Source organism: Vulpes vulpes, chromosome 13 (genome assembly GCF_048418805.1).
Source record: "Vulpes vulpes isolate BD-2025 chromosome 13, VulVul3, whole genome shotgun sequence".
NCBI classification, from domain to species: domain Eukaryota; kingdom Metazoa; phylum Chordata; class Mammalia; order Carnivora; family Canidae; genus Vulpes; species Vulpes vulpes.
The window spans coordinates 139,908,165-139,926,205 of NC_132792.1; the positions used below are offsets into that span (position 1 = coordinate 139,908,165).

The 18,041-nt window shown below is 37.2% G+C and overlaps 1 protein-coding gene and 1 pseudogene across 7 annotated transcripts in view; one reads left to right on the forward strand and one right to left on the reverse strand.

Annotated features, from left to right (window-relative positions):
- The window catches only part of AXDND1 (axonemal dynein light chain domain containing 1), an 89,425-nt gene that overhangs the window by 21,751 nt on the left and 49,633 nt on the right, over positions 1 to 18,041 (forward strand). For all 7 annotated transcript variants that reach the window (XR_011996356.1, XM_072733127.1, XM_072733126.1 and 4 more), the window contains 2 exons: positions 15,860 to 16,000; positions 16,951 to 17,055. Coding sequence is in view for 6 of the 7 variants with exons in the window: in XM_072733127.1 (XP_072589228.1) it covers positions 15,860 to 16,000; positions 16,951 to 17,055 (246 nt within the window). In the remaining variant the exon portion in view is untranslated. The remainder of the gene's footprint in view (positions 1 to 15,859; positions 16,001 to 16,950; positions 17,056 to 18,041) is intronic.
- On the reverse strand, positions 4,433 to 4,999 carry LOC112921692 (inosine triphosphate pyrophosphatase pseudogene; annotated as a pseudogene).

An 18,041-nucleotide genomic window follows, 5' to 3' on the forward strand; every position in this document is an offset into this window, starting at 1 on the left:
CTGGTTTCAAATCAACATCTAGATGTGTAACCTTGGTAAAAGTATGAGCCTTAGTTTTCTCATCTGTAGGTGCAGATAATAACTACGGTGAAAATTTTCACTTGTCCATTTATTCATTCATCAGTCAGTGATACCTACTGAGTGTCTACTCTGTGTCAAGCATTAAGAAGGTTCATACATCTGCCTTTGTTGACTTTGACAAATACAAACTCTTAACAAGGTATGGAAGATTACCATAACCCCACAACGTTCCCTAATGCTCTTTCCCAGTGAATGCCCACCCCGACTTCTCTAGGAGTTTTGACTTCTTTCCCAGTTAGATTAGTTTCACCTATTTAGGAACTTCATATAAATGGGATCATGTAGAGTATATACAGTTAACCCTTGACCAACATGAGTTTGAACTGCACAAGTTTACTTAGATTTGTTACAAATACTTTAAATGTATTTTTTCTTCCTTATGATTTTCCTAATAACCTTTTCTCTAACTTACTATAAGAATACAGTATATAATATATACTACATAAAAAATACATGTCAGTCAATTGCTTATGTTATTGGTAAAGCTTCTGATCAACAGTAGACTATTAGTAGTTATGTTTTTGGGGAGTCAGAAGTTTTATGTGGATTTTTGACTAGATGAGGATCAGTGCTCCTAACCTCCATGTTGTTCAAGAGTCAACTGCACATGTAAGGCTTCTTTCCTGTAGCATGTTGTTTGTTTGTTTTAAGATTTCATTTATTTGACAGAGAGAGAGAGAGAGTGAGAGAGAGAGAGAGAGTACAAGCAGGGGGAGTGGCAGAGGGAGGGGGAGAGGCAGGCTCCTCTCTGCTTGGTCAACATGGGGCTTGATCCCAGGACCCTGGGATGTATGAATGGAACAAAAACCAGTTTATTCCTTCTCCTATTGATCAACATTGGGTTATTTCCAGTTTGAATAAAGCCATCATGAACATTCTTGTATAAATCTTTCCTGAAAATGTGTTTTCATTTCTTTGGTAAATATGTAGGATGGGATTGCTGGTTCATAAGGTAGGTTTAAGTTTATTTTTATAAGAAGTTGTTATTACCTTTTCTTAAAGTGGTTTTACCATTGTATATTCCCACTAACAGTGTATGAGTGTTCTGGTTGTTACATATTTTTGCCAACATTTGGTTTTGTAAGTTTTTAAAATTTTGGCCATTCTAATAGGATAATACATTATTATGGTTTAAACTTTCATTTTCCTGACAATAAATTACATTGAACACATTTTCATGAGCTTATTGACCATATATTCTTTTTGTAAAATGTCTGTTCAAGTATTTTGTCTATTTTTAAATTGGGTTGTTTGTGTTTTCATTATTGGATTGTAGGAGTTCTTTACATATCTGAGAAACTAATCTTTTGTCATGTATGTATGTATATATGTGTGTGCCTCTTTTTCTATAAAATCTCTATTAATACTTAATATTTGCTCCTAATTTGTTACTTACTTATTCATTTTTTTATTTCTAAAAATTTTATGTCTTTATTTGAGAGAGAGAAGAGAGCACAAGCAGAGGGGTTTTTTTTCCTTTTAAACTTTATTTAAAAAACCTTTGGTGCAATATTAAAAAGCAATACAGCCAGCTGGAGCGACAACCAACAGAAAGAAAGGAGAGGGTTAGGGAAGACCCAGGGACCCCACCCCAGCTGTTCCCAGGGGCTGGAGGCCAGAGGCAGACTGGGATAGGGCATGGGTGGTGGGGGAGAGAAGAAAGGCCACCCACTCTGAATGGCAGAGGCAGAGGGAGAAACAGGCTTCCTACAGAGCAGGGAGCCCTACTTGGGGCTATATCCCAGGACCCTGAGATCATGACCTGACCAAAGGTAGATACTTAATGGACTGATCTACCCAGGCGCCCCTGACCTATTCATTTTTTTATACATGTACTGATATGAATTTATTTTATTTAATTAATTTGTTTAAAAAGATTTATTTATTTATTTGAGAGGGAGAGAGAGAGCACATGCATAAGCAGTGGGGAGGAGCAGAGGAAGAGAGACAAGCTTACTTCCCACTGAGTGGGGAGCCCCATGTGGGGCTTAATCCGAGGGCCCTGAGGTGATACCCTGACCTGAAATCAAGAGTCAGACACTCAAAGACTGAGCCACTCAGACGCCACTGGCTTTCTTTTAAAAGATAAAAGGTTCTTTTTAAGAATAGTTTTGAATTTACAGAATTGAACAGGTAATCGAGAATTTCCATTTACTCTCCCTTCCATAAAATCTGGTATTAAAGTGGTATATTTGTTATAATTAATGAACCTATATTGATATACTATGGTTAACTGAAGTCCATACTTTACATTATGGTTTATTTTTTGTGTTGTTTTGTTCTATGGGTTTTGACAAATGCATATTTTTCTTTTTTTTTTTTCAAATGCATATTTTTCAACCATAAAAAGGAATGAAGTACTGATAAATGATATAGCATGAATGAACTTTGCAAATATGCTAAGTGAAAGAAGCTAGTCACAAAAGGTCACAATATTGCAAGATCCCACTTATATGAAATATCCAGAAAAGGCACATCCAGACAGAAAGTGGACTGGTAGTTGCCAGGGACTGGGAGAAAGGGAAATGAAGAGTAATTGCAAACAGGTACCATTAAGGATTTTTGGTGACAGGGATGAGAAAATACTCTGGAAGTAGTGCTGATATTGTATGACTTTCTGAAAATACTAAACAGAATTACATACTTTAAAGAGTGAATGTTATAACATGTCAATTATATCTCAAAAAAATTATAAAGTTGTTCACAGATAGTCATTTCATTCCTCATTTACACATATTCCTTTGTGGATCAGATTTCACATATTAAAAAAATTACAGCTACTTTATATAAATATAATCTACGTCTCTGTAACTTTACTCACTAATCCTCATTTTGTACTGTGAAAATATTCAGAATAACTCCGTTCTTTCTTTTACTGTATAGCTCTTTAAATATTTGAAAATAGCCATTTTTGTTCCCCCCTTATGCATTCTCTTATCTAGGTTAAATTTCCCTAGTTATTTCAAGTTTTCTTGGTGAAATATACTATATATGGAAAGCACACTAATTAGTCAGTGTTGACTTCATGCAGTATCACCAGTTTCATGGCCCTGAACCTCCCATGCATCACCTGTTTATCCCTCCGTCATTCCTGTTCCCTCGAACCCACCACTAATCCTTCTACTGTCTCTATACTTTTTTTCTCTTCCAGAATGTGATGTAGTTGGGATCATACAGCATGTAGTCTTTTCAGACTGGTTGCTTTACTTACATCTCAATTTTAACTGCTGACATATTTTCTGACTGTTATTTTGTAGAATTCACTAAGTTTTGAGCATCATATCATTGTTTTTGAGCAATTTGCTTATGATGCAATTTGGTGTAATTTTCTTCATGTTTCTTGTGCTTGGTGTTCATTGAGCTTTTTGGATTTGTGAGTTTATAGTTTTCATCAAATATGGGAATTTTTTGGCTAATTTTTCTTCAAGTGTATTTTCTTCCCTCCTCCCTTTTTAGGGGAGTCCATGTACTCATATATCAGGCCGTTAATAATGAGATGATCCCAGAGATCACTGATGCTTTGAAACTCTTCTCTTACTTTAAAAATCTTTTTCTGTTCATTTTGGATAATTTCTGTTGCTCTATCTTCAAGTTCATTAATCTTTTCTCCTGCAGTATCTAATCTTTTAATTCCATCCAGTAATATTCAACTCAAACATTGTAGTTTTCATCTCTAAAAGTTCATTTTGGGTCTTTTCAAAAATATCTTCAATGTGTCTACTTATCAATGCAAACATAGAATATAGTTATAGTTTTCCTGTTGTTTCCCCAAAGCTAATACATCCATTTAATATTGGAAGCAAGTGCTTTTAGTATTATTTGCTGATTTTTAAAAATACCTGGGTACAGAACATGAGAGACTCCTAACTCTGGGAAATGAACAAGGGGTAGTGGAAAGGGAGGTGGGTGGGGGGATGGGGTGACTGGGTGATGGGCACTGATGGAGGCACTTGATGGGATGAGCACTAGGTGTTATGCTATATGTTGGCAAATTGAACTCTAATAAAAAAAAATACAAAACAAAAAAGAAAAAAAAAAAAGAAAAGAAACCCTGAAAAAAAAAAAAAAACAACACCTGGGGCTCTTTGTGTGGTTCTTCCCAAACCCCCAATCCTGCCATGGCTAGCTTAACATCTGAGGTCCTTTTAGGATCCCAGGCCAGGAAGCTGTGGGAGGGACCACTGAATCCCCAACAGCAAGAGAATGGTGTCCCTTGCCCAAAGGTTCTCCAAGCAGAGCCAACTACTCCTCCTCTAGATAGGACTGGTGAGGCTATCTCAACACCCCTAGGAAGCAGTAACCCTAAAGGCAGTACTTGGAGGGGTGTCTGTCTGATGAGGGAGGTTTCAGGCTAGTCTTCCCCAGATCCCTGGCCAAGGTGATCACCACTGGCTACTAGAAAAGTCAGACTGCAAAAGTGTTTTTCTAGCTCAAGAAGGGCCTGAAAGTGATGGGAGATGGCCTTCTTCTCAGCTATGGGCATCTTTGCATACGTCTGCTTGTATCCATCAGGCTGAAAGCAGGGGTCCCAGCCAAAGTCCTGGCAGCTTCTGGGCACCATGATCTGGCCCCTAAATAGGGACACTGGCTTGCTAGGGCCCCTGGTGCTGAGTACAGATGTGCAGAGCACAGAGACAAGTCTGTCCTTGAACTCAGCCAGGATCTGATAAGAGACCTACAGGCTTTGACTTCTCCAGAAACCACTTTATGTAGGGTAGGGGCCTAGGAGGCTCCCAAGGATGTTGAAGCACAGATAGGTGTCCTCCACCAGTATAGGCTCGTGTACCTGCTGATAGCTGTTTCCGATACTTCTGTATGGAAATCTCCTCAGGCTCTCCCTGGTTGGCAGGTCAATTTTCTGTACCACCAAAGTGCATGAAAACTTATCTCCTAGAATCTGAATTACCTTGTCCAGTTTTTAATGTCCTTGTCTGTTAATTCTAACATTTATGCCAGTTGTGAGTCAGTTTTTTTCTCCTCATGGGTGTGTTTTCTGACTTCTTTGCATGCCTGATAAATTTGATTGGATGGCAGACATTGTGAATTTTAGCTTATTGGATGCTGTGTATTTTTCTATTTCTAAAAATATTCTTGAACTTTGATCTGGGACATGATTAAGCTGCTTGAAAATAATTTAATACTTTTGGGCCTTTAGGGGCAACCAGAACAGTGCTTAATTTAGGGTTAATTATTTCTGAATACTTAGGCAAGGCTTTTCTTTATACTATATCCAATGATCCATGATTCATAAATTTTTTCAGTCTGAGTAGTTAGAACCAGTGCTGTTTTGAGCCACCTGTGATCCTTTCAGATGGCTCATTCCCTGGCCTCAGATAGTTTCCTCACATTGATCCCTGATTGTTACTTAGCTGAATACTTGAGAAGGACACTCTGCATACCTCCAGGGGATCTTTCTGTATAGCTCTTTTTTCTCTGGTACCCTGTCCTCTTTCCTCTCCTAGACTCTTAGCTCTGTCTCCTTAACTCAGGGAATCTACTGGGCTTCTCCTGGGTTCTCTGCCCTTGTGCTTTGGTGTTTCAAGTCCAAAAGTTGGACCAATCAGAGGGCCTTCTTTAATTACTTTTGGTCTCTCAGTGATTACTTTTTTTCATTGCCTTACATCCAGTGTCTTGAAAATTTTTATGTCACACGTATCTTGGAAATTGTCCTACATAATTTGTCTTTTTTGGTTGTTGTTGTTATTTCAGCAGGAGAGTACATTTAATTCCTCTGGATTTTGTTTCTATTTTTCCTGTACGTATATCTATACCACAATCCTATGTATAGATTAATGTCCTTAATAATTTTTGGAAAATTATCAATGGAGATCTCTTTGATAAATGTTTGCCATTTTCTCTGTTTTCTCCTTCTTGAACTCAGATTAGATTTATATTAGACGTTGAGGGATCCCTGGGTGGCGCAGCGGTTTAGCGCCTGCCTTTGGCCCAGGGCACAATCCTGGAGACCCGGGATCGAATCCCACGTCGGGCTCCCGGTGCATGGAGCCTGCTTCTCCCTCTGCCTGTGTCTCTGCCTCTCTCTCTCTCTCTCTCTCTCTCTCTCTCTCTCAATCTGTGGCTATCATAAATAAATAAATAAATAAATAAATAAATAAATAAATAAATAATAAAAGACCTTATTTATTTATTTGCAAGAGAGAGCACAGGTAGAGGTGAGAGGGGCAGAAGGAGAGGGAAAAGCAGACTCCCACTAAGCAGGGAACTGGACATGGGGCTCAATCCCAGGACCCTGAGATCATGACCTGACTCAAAGGCAAACACCTAACCAACTGAGCCACCCAGGCACCCCTCAAAGTTGGCATTTAAAAAAAATTTGTTATTTTTTTTAAGATTTGTAAAATTTACTTATTCATAGAGACACAGAGAGAGAGAGAGAGAGAGGGGGGGGGGGGGGGGCAGAGACACAGGCAGTGGGAGAAGTAGGCTCCACACAGGGAGTCTGACATGGGACTCTATCCCAGGTCTCCAGGATCACACCGTGGGCTGCAGGTGGCACTAAACCGCTGTGCCACAAGGGCTGCCCTTATGTTATTTAAAAAAAAATTTCTTTTTATTTATTCATGAGAGACAGAGAGACATAGGCAGATGGACAAACACTGAGCCACCCAAGTGTCCCAAATTTATTTATTTATTTAAATATTTTATTTATTCATGAGAGACAGAGAGAGAGAGAGACAGAGACAGAGACAGAGACACAGGCAGAGGGAGAAGCAGGCTCCATGCAGGGGGCCCCACTTGGCACTCGATCCCGGGTCTCCAGGATCATGCCCTGGGCTGAAGGCAGCGCCAAACCACTGAGCCACTGGGGTTGCCCCCAAATTTATTTATTTTAAATTGAAGTATAGTTGCCATACAATATTAATGTCAGGTATACAAAATTGTGATTTGACATTATCTACATTATGAAATATTTTCTATGATAAGTCATCATACAAAGTTAGTAAAGTATTTTTGACTATATTCCTTGGGCTGTACTTTACATCTTCATGACTAATTTATTTTGTAACTGGGAGTTCATACTTCTTAGTCCTCTTCAACTATTTTGCCCAGCCCTTCACACCTTTCCTTCTGACAACCACCAGTTTGTTATCTGTATTTATGAGTCTGTTTCTGTTTTGTTTTTTAGATGTAGATGAGTGAAATCAAGTGCTATTTGTCTTACTCTATCTAGTTTATGTCACTAAGCATAATGCCCTTAGGTCCATTTATATCACAAATGGCAAGGTTTCTTTTTTTTTTTAATGACTAAATAATATACAGTTATATCTATTTACACCACCATTTGTCTGTTTGTCTATTGATGGATACTTAGGTTGCTTCTATATCTTGGTTATCATAAATAATGCCGTGGTAAACATAGGAGTGTGTATATCTTTTCAAATTAGTGTCTTCATGTTCTTTAGGTAAATACTCAGAAGTGGAATTACTAGATTATATGGTATTTTAATTTTTTGAGGAACCTCCATACTGTTTTCATGTGCTGCAAATTTACATTCTCACTAACAGTGCATGAGGGTTCCTTTTTCTCCACATCCTCACCAAAACTTGTTATTTTGGGTGTTTTGATTCTAGGCATTCTGACAGGTGTGAGGTGGTATCTCATTGTGGTTTTGATGTGCATTTCCTTGATGATTTAGTGATGTTGAGCATCTTTTCACGTGCTTGTTAGCTATCTCTATGTATTTTTTGGAAAAGTGTCTATTCACATCTTCTGCCCATTTTTAAATCAGATTGTTTTATTGGTGTTAAGTTGTATGATCTCTTTATATATTTTGGATATTAGCTCCTTATTGGTTATATCATTTGCAATTATCTCCCACCTAGTAGATTGCCTTTTGTTTCATTGATGGTTTCCTTCACTATGCAAAAGCTTTTAATTTTGGTGTAGTCCCACTTGTTTTTGCTTTTGTTGCCCTTTTCTAAAGAGATAGAACCAAAAAAATATTGCTTAGAGTGATTTCAGAGAAATGACAGCTTTTTTTTTTCTTTAAAAGGAGTAAAGGAGTTTTATGGTTATAGGGCTCACATTTAAGTTTTTAATCTATTTTGAGTTTATTTTTGTTTACGGTGTAAGAGAGTGGTCTACTTTCATTCCTGTGCATGTGTTTGTCCAGTTTTCTCAATACTGTTTATCAAAGAGACTATCTTTTCCCTATTGTATATTCTTGTCTCCTTTGTCATAGACTATATAAGTGTGGGTTTATTTCTGGGCTTTCTATTTTATTCCATTGATCTATATGTCTGTTTTTGTGGCAATACCACACTGTTTTGATTACCAGTGCATTGTAGTATAGTTTGAAATATGAGAGTGTGACACCTTCAGCTTTGTTCTCCTTTCTTAAGATTCCTTTGACTATTCAGGATCTTTTAATGTTCCATATGAATTTAGGATTATTTTTTTTAGTTTTGTGCAAGATGTTAGCATTTTGATAGAGGTTTCATTGAACCTTTAGATTGCTTTGGATAGTATGGACATTTTAACAATGACATTTTAATTCTTCCAATCAATGAGCAGGGTATAGCTTTCCATTTGTGTTACCTTTAATTTTTTTCATCAATATCTTACAGTTTTCAGAGTATAAGTCTTCCATCTCCTTGGTAAAATTTATTCCTTTATTATTTTTGGTGCAATTGTAAATGGGATTGTTTTCTTAATTTCTCTTTCTGCTAGTTTGTTATTAGTATATAGAAACAACACATTTTGGTATATTAATTTTATATCCTGCAAATTTATTGAATTCAATTATCCTAATAGTTTTTTGGTGGAATCTTTAGGGCTTTCTATATATATAGTATTATGTCATCTGCAAATAGTGACAGTTTTATTTCTTCCTCACTAATTTAGAGGCCTTTTATTTTCATTTCTTGCCTAATTACTATGGCTAGTTCTTCTAGTACTATGTCAAATAAAAGTGTTTAGAGTAAATACACTTGCCTTGTTACTGATATTAGAGAAAAGATTTTACCTTTTTACTATGGAGTATGTTAGCTGTGAGTTTGTCATAGATAGCCATGATTACATTGAGTTATGTTCCATCTATAGCATTTTGTTGAGAGTTTTTATCATGAATGGAAGTTGAACTTGTCAAATGCTTTTTCTGCTTCCTTTGAGATGATCACATGGTTTTTACCCTCCACTTTGTTAATGTGACATATCACATTGATTTATGGATATTGACCCATCCTTGCATTGCTGAAATAAATTACACTTGATTGTGGTGAATGATCCTTTTGATGTATTGTTGAATTTGATTTGCTAATATTTTGTTGAGGATTTTTGCATCTGTGTTCATTAGGGATATTGGCTTCAAATTTTCTTTTTTTGTATGATGTCTTTGGTTTTGCTATCAGGGTAATGTCTTTATAGATTGAATTTGAAAGAGCAATTCTTCCTTTTCTATTTTTTGGAATAGTTTGAGAATAGGTATTAACTCTTCTTTAAGTGTTTGGTAGAATTTGCCTTTGTAGTGCTGTGGTCCTGGACTTCTGTTGGTTTTGAGAATTTTTTTGTTTATTGATTCAATTTAATTATAATAATTCATATATTTAGATTTTCTGTTTTTTCCTGATTCAGTCCAGGAAGATTGTATGTTTCTAGGAATTTATCCATTTCTTCTAGGTTGTTGAATTTGTTGGTAAGTAATTTTTCCTAGTAGTCTGTTATAATCCTTTGTACTTCTGTGGAGTCATTATACCTTCTATTTCATTTCTGATTTTATTTATTTGAGCTCTCTTTCTTCTTTTCTTGATGAGTCTGGCTAAAGGTATGATCAGCTTTATCTTTTCAAAGAACCAGATTTTAAGTTCATTGATCTTTTCTTTTTCAGTCTCTATTTTATTTATTTCTGCTCTGATCTTTAGTATTTCCTTCCCACTACCAACTTTGGAATTTCTTCTTTTCTTTAGTTCCTTTAGGTGAAAGATTAGATTATTTTTTGATTTCTTCTTGTTTCTTAAGGTAAACTTGTATCACTATAGACTGCCTTCTTAGAATTGCTTTTAATGTGTCCCAAACATTTGTAAGCATTGTTTCCATTTTTTCTACTATTTCCATTTTTATTTGCCTCAAGCCATTATTTGATTTTCTCTTTGATTTTTTTTATTGACTCATTTTTTTAGTAGCATGCTGTTTAGCCTCTAGTTTCATATTGTTGTGGTCAGAAAAGATGCTTGATATGATTTCAGTCTTCTTAACTTTTTTAAGACTTGTTTTGTGGCCTAACATGTGACCTATGTGGAATGTCTCATGTACATTTGAAAAGAATGTGTGTTCTGCTGTTTTTGGATGGAATGTTCTGTATATACCCGTTGAGTCCCTCTAATCTGTCATTTAAAGCCACTGTTTCCTTATTGATTTTCTGTCTGGAATGGTCTATCCATTGATGTAAGTGGGGTGTATTACTGTCAATTTCTACCTTTATATCTGTTAATATTTGCTGTAAGATTTAGATGCTGCTATGTTGCGTGGATAGATGCTACAATTGCTCTTGTTGGATTATGCCCTTTATCATTATGTAATACTGTTCTTTGTTTCTTGTTATGTTTGTTGTTCTAAAGTCTATTTTGCATGGTATAAGTATTGCTACCCCAGCGTTTCTTCATTTCTATTTGCATAGAATATCTTTTTCAATCCCTTCACTTTCATTTTGTATATGTCTTCATATTTGAAGTGAGTCTCTTGTAGGCAACATATAGGAGTCTTTTTATCCATTTAATCACCTTATGTCTTTTGATTGGAGCCTTTAGTCTATTTACATTTAAAGTAATTATTTATAAGTTTATACTTATTGCAATTCTGCTAATTGTTTCTGGTTATTTTTTTTAAGATTTTATTTTTATTTCTATACCTAATATGAGGCTTGAACTTAGAACCTTGAGATCAAGAGTTGCATGCTTACTGACTAAGGCAGCTAGGCTCCTCTCTAATTCTTTTTATAGTTCTTCTCTGTTCCTTTCTTCTTTTGCTTTCTTTTTTTGTGATTCAATGATTTTCTTTAGTATTTTGTTTAGATTCCTTTCTCTTTATGATTTCTTCTGTATTTATTATAGGTTTTTGGTTTGTGGTTACTATGAGGCTTATATATAACACCCTACATATTTAAAAGTCTATTTTATTTATTTATCCATTTATCTATTTATTTATTTATTTATTTATTTATTTATTTATTTATTTATTTGATAGAGAGTGTACATATGTACCCAAGCAGGGGAGGGTCAAAGGAGAGGGAGAGAGAATCTTAAGTAGGCTTCATGCCTATTTGGAACTTGATGCAGGGCTCAATCTCATGACCCTTGGGACCCTGACCAGAGCCAAAATCGAGAGTCCAACACTTAACTGACTGAGCCCCAAGTGTCCTTAACAGTCTATTTTATTTTATTTATTTATTTTTTTAAATTTTATTTATTCATTTGAAAAAGAGTGAGAGAGAGAGAGTGCAAGTTGAGGGGTGAGGCAGAGGGAGAAGCAGTTTCCCCACTAAGCCAGGAGTCTGACCTGGGGCTCAATCCCAAGACCCAGAGATCATGACCTGAGCCAAAGGCAGATGAATAACCATCTGACCCACCCAGGTGCCCTATTAACAGTCTATTTTAATTTGATGGTTGTTGAAATTTAAACTCCCCACACAGCATTTTATGTATTTGACATTATAGTTTACATCTTTTTATGTGTTACTTAACTAATTATTGTAGGCATAATCGATTTACTGCTTTTGTCTTTTGACCTTAATACTACTTTGTAAGTGATTGATCTATTGACTTTAGTTTATATTTGCTTTTACCAGTGAATTTTTTGTTTCGTAATTTTCTTATTTCTAATTGTGTCCTTTCCTTTTCTGCTTGAAGAAATCCCTTTAACATTTCTTGTAAGGCCAGGTTAGTGGTGATGAGCCCCTTTAGCTTTTGTTTGTCTGGGAAACGCCTTATCCTTCCTTCAGTTCTGAGTTATAACTTTGCCAGGTAGACTATCCTTGGTTGTCAATTTTTTCCTTTCAGCCCTTTGAATATATCACTCCCTTCCGGTTTGCAAGGTTTCTGCTAAGAAGCAGGATGCTACTCTTATGGGTATTTTCTTGTCATAACCAGTTGTCTTTCTCTTGCCATTTTATTTTATTTTTTTTAATTATTTATTTTTGATAGTCATACAGAGAGAGAGAGAGAGAGAGAGAGAGGCAGAGACACAGGCAGAGGGAGAAGCAGGCTCCATGCACCGGGAGCCCGACGTGGGATTCAATCCCGGGTCTCCAGGATCGCGCCCTGGGCCAAAGGCAGGCGCCAAACCACTGCACCACCCAGGGATCCCTCTCTTGCCATTTTATTTTATTTTATTTTATTTTATTTTATTTTATTTATTTATGATAGTCACAGAGAGAGAGAGAGAAGCAGAGACACAGGCGGAGGGAGAAGCAGGCTCCATGCACCGGGAGCCTGATGTGGGATTCAATCCCGGGTCTCCAGGATCACGCCCTGGGCCAAAGGCAGGCGCCAAACCGCTGCGCCGCCCAGGGATCCCCCTCTCTTGCCATTTTAAATGCTCTTTCTTTATCTTTAGTTTTTGGCATTTTAATTAATATGTGCCTGGATGTGAACCTCTTTGGGTTCATCTTGTTTGGGGCTCTCTGTGTTTCCTAGATCTGGATGTCTGTTTCCTTCCTCAGATTAGGGAAGTTTTTAGCTATTATTTATTCAAATAAGTTTTCTGCTCCTTTCTTTTTCTCTTCTCCTTCTGAGACCTCTATAATATGAATGTTAGTGCAGTTGATGTTGCCTAGTGGTCCATTACTTTATCCTCATTTTTAAAAATTCTTTCTCTTTTTTGCTGATCAGCTTAGAAGATTTTCACTACCTTGTCTCTAGAATCACTGAACCATTCTGTGTCCTCTAATCTGCTTTTGATTCCCTTTAGTGTATTTTTCATTTCATTTTTTCTTCAGCTCTCATTGGTTTTTATATTTTCTATTACTTTGTGAAATTCTTAGTGAATTCATCCACTTTTCTCCCAAGTTTGGCCAGCATCTTTATGACCATTACTTTGAACTCATTAGAAGGTAGGTTGTTTATCTCTGTTTTGTTTAGTTCTTTTTCTGTAGTTTTTTTTTTTTATTTGGAACATGTTCCAAATGTCTCTTCATTTTGTCTAACTCGCTCTGTTTTTGTTTGTATGCATTAAGTAGTTCAGCTATGTCTTTTTTTTTTTTTTGTCTTCTAGTTTTAAAGGAGTGCCCTTATGTAGAAGGCATCTTGTGGGGCCTAGTTGTGCAATACTTGCTGGTGTCCAGAACCAGGTGCTCCAGGGATTTGCTGTCAGCTCCATGACCAGCTGTGAGGTCCAGACTGTTATAGGCATGGCAGTGGGTGGCACTGGCTCCCTCCCTCCCTGGGGCAGGAGTCACTTTGGGGAAGTATCTGTCCTGACTGAGGCTACCTGCTGGTGTGACAGGACAATAGTTGCTTGGAAAGACAATTGCCAGGGTGGGCAGGTTGGGCAGGATGGGCCTGCAAGGGAATGCTGGGATGTGTCCAGTGGTGCTAACAAGGTAGACAGAAAGTGTCAGAACTGGCATCCACCAGTGTCAGGCCATCTAGGCTGAAGGAAGGGGGGAAAAAGAGAAAAAAAAAGAGGTGCTTACCAGCACTTCTGTTCCTGGAGAAATTTCCTACAGATCCTTGTCCCTCCATCACACGCTCTAAAATTTGTCAATAAATCTCCTTCATTACAACCCAGGTGCTTTTCAAACTGCTGCCTTTGTGTTGGGTCTCAGAGTGAGTGATAATGTGTTATAGCCCTTTAAGAACAGAATCTCAGTTCCTATAACCCTCTGGCTCTCCCGGAGTTAAGCCCTGCTGATTTTCAAAGCTACATGTTATGGAGGGTTATCTTCCCAGTGCAAATCTCCAGGGCAAGAATTGCCCAGTGTGGGGCTTGAACCACTTGCTCCAGTGGGGACCTCCACACCTCCTACTTGTGGGTCTCTGCACCAGGGGTTTGGTTCTTGATCACATCTCTGCCCCTCCTACCCTTCTTCATGTAGCTTTTTATTTATATCTCTAGCTGTGGAAGTACTGTTCTGTTAGTCTTCTGGTCTTTCTTATACAAGTTGCACTGTATATAGTTGCAGCCTTGGTGTGTCCATGAGAGGATGTGAGTTCAGAATCTTCCTACTCTGCCATCTTATCCTTCCTGCCCAGTGTTGCTATTTTTACTGGGGTAGCCGTACCTTGGGTTTGCCTAATGTATACTGATTACTATCTCCCACTCTGTTGTTAGCTTATTGTATTTTGTTTTTGTTTGTTGCCCCTAGAGACTTGTGTTTTTTTCCTGCAAGCCCAATAACGCTTCAGAAAGTATGCTCTGTCATGGATCTAGTTGTATTATATATATTTTTAAATTTTTTATTTATTTATGATAGTCACAGAGAGAGAGAGAGAGAGAGGCAGAGACACAGGCAGAGGGAGAAGCGGGCTCCATGCACCGGGAGCCCGACGTGGGATTCGATCCCGGGTCTCCAGGATCGTGCCCTGGGCCAAAGGCAGGCGCCAAACCGCTGCGCCACCCAGGGATCCCTCTAGTTGTATTATAATAAGAAGACCCTTCAGAGTATTTTTTCCTTGTATTTCTAGGAGGGGGAAGTCCTAAGGAAGGTGTTTTTAAAATCAACACTTCCTAGGGGCACCTGGGTGGCTCAGTCGGTTAAGCATCTGCCTTTGGCTCAAGTCATGATCTCAAGGTCCTGGGATGGAGCCCCATGTCAGCCTCTCTGATTATTGAGGTCTGCTTCTCCCTCTCCCTCTGTGTTCTTCCTCTTTCTCTCAAATAAATAAATAAAATCTTTTTAAAAACCTCACACTTCTGGGCAGCCTTAGTGATTTAGCGACACCTTCAAGCCCAGGGTGTGATCCTGAAGACCCAGGATCGAGTCCCACGTCAGGCTCCCTGCATGGAGCCTGCTTCTCCCTCTGCCTATGTCTCTGTGTCTCTCTCTCCCTGTCTCTCATGAATAAATAAATAAAATCTTTAAAAAAAAACCTTCATACTTCTCAGTATATGAACTGCATATTGGATTAATAAACTCTGTAACTTTAAGTGTTTAATCAAGGGCTGGATAATTCTTTGTTATGGGTGAGAGATTAAACCACCATTCCAACTCAAAGATGCTATAATTCAGTGGTCTCAGGTTTAGGGTATAACACCTAGATCATTTTTAACATAAATAAAGACTGCTCAGTATGATATTTGTAATTTATCATTTATAATTACTTCCAAATATTTGGTTTTATTCAGAACCAAAAGAAAAAACTTCTTTGAATTTAGGGTCTTTGTTCATTTTTGAACAGTTGGTGTCTTTTTACATTTAACCAGCTTGAGAAAAGTGGTTTTATTCATGAATTCAACTATTTGTAAGAAATCCCATTCTATCTGTATAAATATATAAGACATGGTTTCTATCCTCATAGAATTTATAATTTACATGAAGATATAAAAGAATCCTCATTTTGTTTTACATTTCAGACATTATATTCCAAATGATTATGACTCTGGTTAAAATCCTCCACAGTTCATTGACTTGTGTGAGCATGGCAGGAATACATATGTTAGATCCCTTTCTTTTCCTATCTCGTTCTTCTTGCATATCTTTTATGAGTGTCTACTATTTCTTTCCCTAACATTACCTTTCCTTTTTTTCTCATATATTTTCTGGCTCTTTTTTCCTTTTTTTTTTCTTTCTTTTCATGATACCTTGTCTTCTTTCTCATGAAGAGAGCGGTATGTACAAATGCTTGACCAAATTGCCCGGCAGATGATTGATTTCTACAAAGACTTGGTAACTCAGCGAATGATGGACCAGCGCATCTTAGAAGAATTATACAATTTTAAGAATGTTATTGAAGAACTGACCAGGTAAAATCGGTGATTATCTTAAACACAAAACACAAGTCAAAACCATGTCTCTAAAGAGAATAAAAAAGTTAGGAAAAGTAGAATGGTTAAAAGTGAGGACTCTCATTTTTCCTTTTGGGGGTTTAGAAAGAAAACAAAGGACTAGATATAGATGTAGAGATACGGGTTACACAGGTTAACACAAAACCAGTGCTCTATGTATATTTGATAGGGAAAAGATTCCTGTTCTTCTTCCAGGACTGAGATGTTGATCTTTTTTTTTTTTTTTTTTAAGATTTTATTTATTTATTCACAAGAGACAGAGACACAAGCAGAGGGAGAAGCAGGCTGCATTCAGGGAGCCCGACATGGGACTTGATCCCAGGACTCCAGGATCAGGCTCTGGGCTGAAGGCGGCACTAAACCGCTGAGCCACCTGGGCTGCCCCTGAGGTGTTGATCCTAATCATGTTTACAGAGCAGTGCCATGATTATGGTTGTTAAGGTTTAAATCCCAAATAGTATACGTGTTATATAGCAATCAAGATTAGTGATCATCTAACCTGTGTCAAGATGAGTCTGGCAGGAATGAAGAGGATAAGATAAGCATGTCAGAGGATGGGATGGAGCAGCCCTGTGGCCTTGCCTGCTAGCATTTGTCTTCTCTCCATTCTAGAGGATCACTTAACGTTATCTTTTTGTTCTTTCTAGCCAGAAAGATGGCTAGAATATACTTCTATATTCTATAGATGGCTAGAATATAGTGGAATATACTTCTGATTCCACTGCTGAACCTGATAGAATTCCATCCAACTGTACACTAGGTTTCTTGATTTGGTTTATAAGGTGTAAAAACTAGGAAGAAATGTAAATATAACTGAGAAGATTCCTGAGTATAAATCTAATTTTTCTGGGTTGCAACTTTTTGGAAGGCTTCAACTATGAATATAAAATCTCTTTGTTTTATTTCAGGGAGCTGTGTCTGGTTCGGGCACATGACATGAAATTAACAAAGGAAGCCGAGAAGGCCCACAAGGATTTGGCACAAGCTCTTCTAGATGCTGAAAAGAATGCTAAGTGAGTTACCAAATGTTAGCCATTATGTCCTACATGCTTCATACCTTATTTGAAGAAACAAAATTTTATAGAAACATTTGAAGTTTTTAATTACAATAGTGCCTAGAGTAGTTTATATATATATATAACATATATAACTATATATATATATATATACATGACTTTTAATAAATATATATATTAACTCATCCAGGCACAGTTTAATACACATCTTATAAATGTCTTGTGTGAATTTACCAGGGGTGTATCCCTAGAAGTGGAATTACTGGGTCATAGGCTATGCATAGCCTTGTCTTACTAGCTATTGCCAAATGCTCAGTGTATGAGATTTCTCTTTTGTCCATATCTTTTATCAATCTCTGATGGATATTAAAAGGTATCTGGTTTTTGTTTGCAATTTCCTAATTAGTAGTGCGAGTCTAATTCTTTTTTAGATTTTAATGAATCAACTACGATCTTAACATTTTTATCCTTTTTTAGGGGTTAGCAGATTTTCCTGTAAAGGGTCAGATGATGAGATATGGTTTCTTTTTTTTTTTCTTTTTTAAGATTTTATTTATTCATTCATGAGAGAGACAGAGAGAGAAGTAGAGATATAGGCAGAGGGAGAAGCAGGCTCCATGCAGGGAGCTCAATGTGGAACTTGATCCCGGATCCCGGATCCCGGGATCACACCCTGAGCCAAAGATAGACGCTCAACTGCTGAGCCACCCAGGCATTACCTACCCCCCTTTTTTTAAAAAAAGAGATACAGTTTCTTATGCAACTACTCAATCAACTCTGCCTTCGTAATATGTGCCACTATAGTGTAAAAGCAGGTAAGAGCAATACTAGAACATGGATGTGTTCCCAAAAGCTTTATTTATTGACACTGAAATTTGAAGGTATAACATTTTCATGTGTCATAAAATATTGTTATTCTATTGCTTTTTCAACCATTAAAATATAAAAAGTAAAATATATAAAAAACTAAAATCTAAAAATTC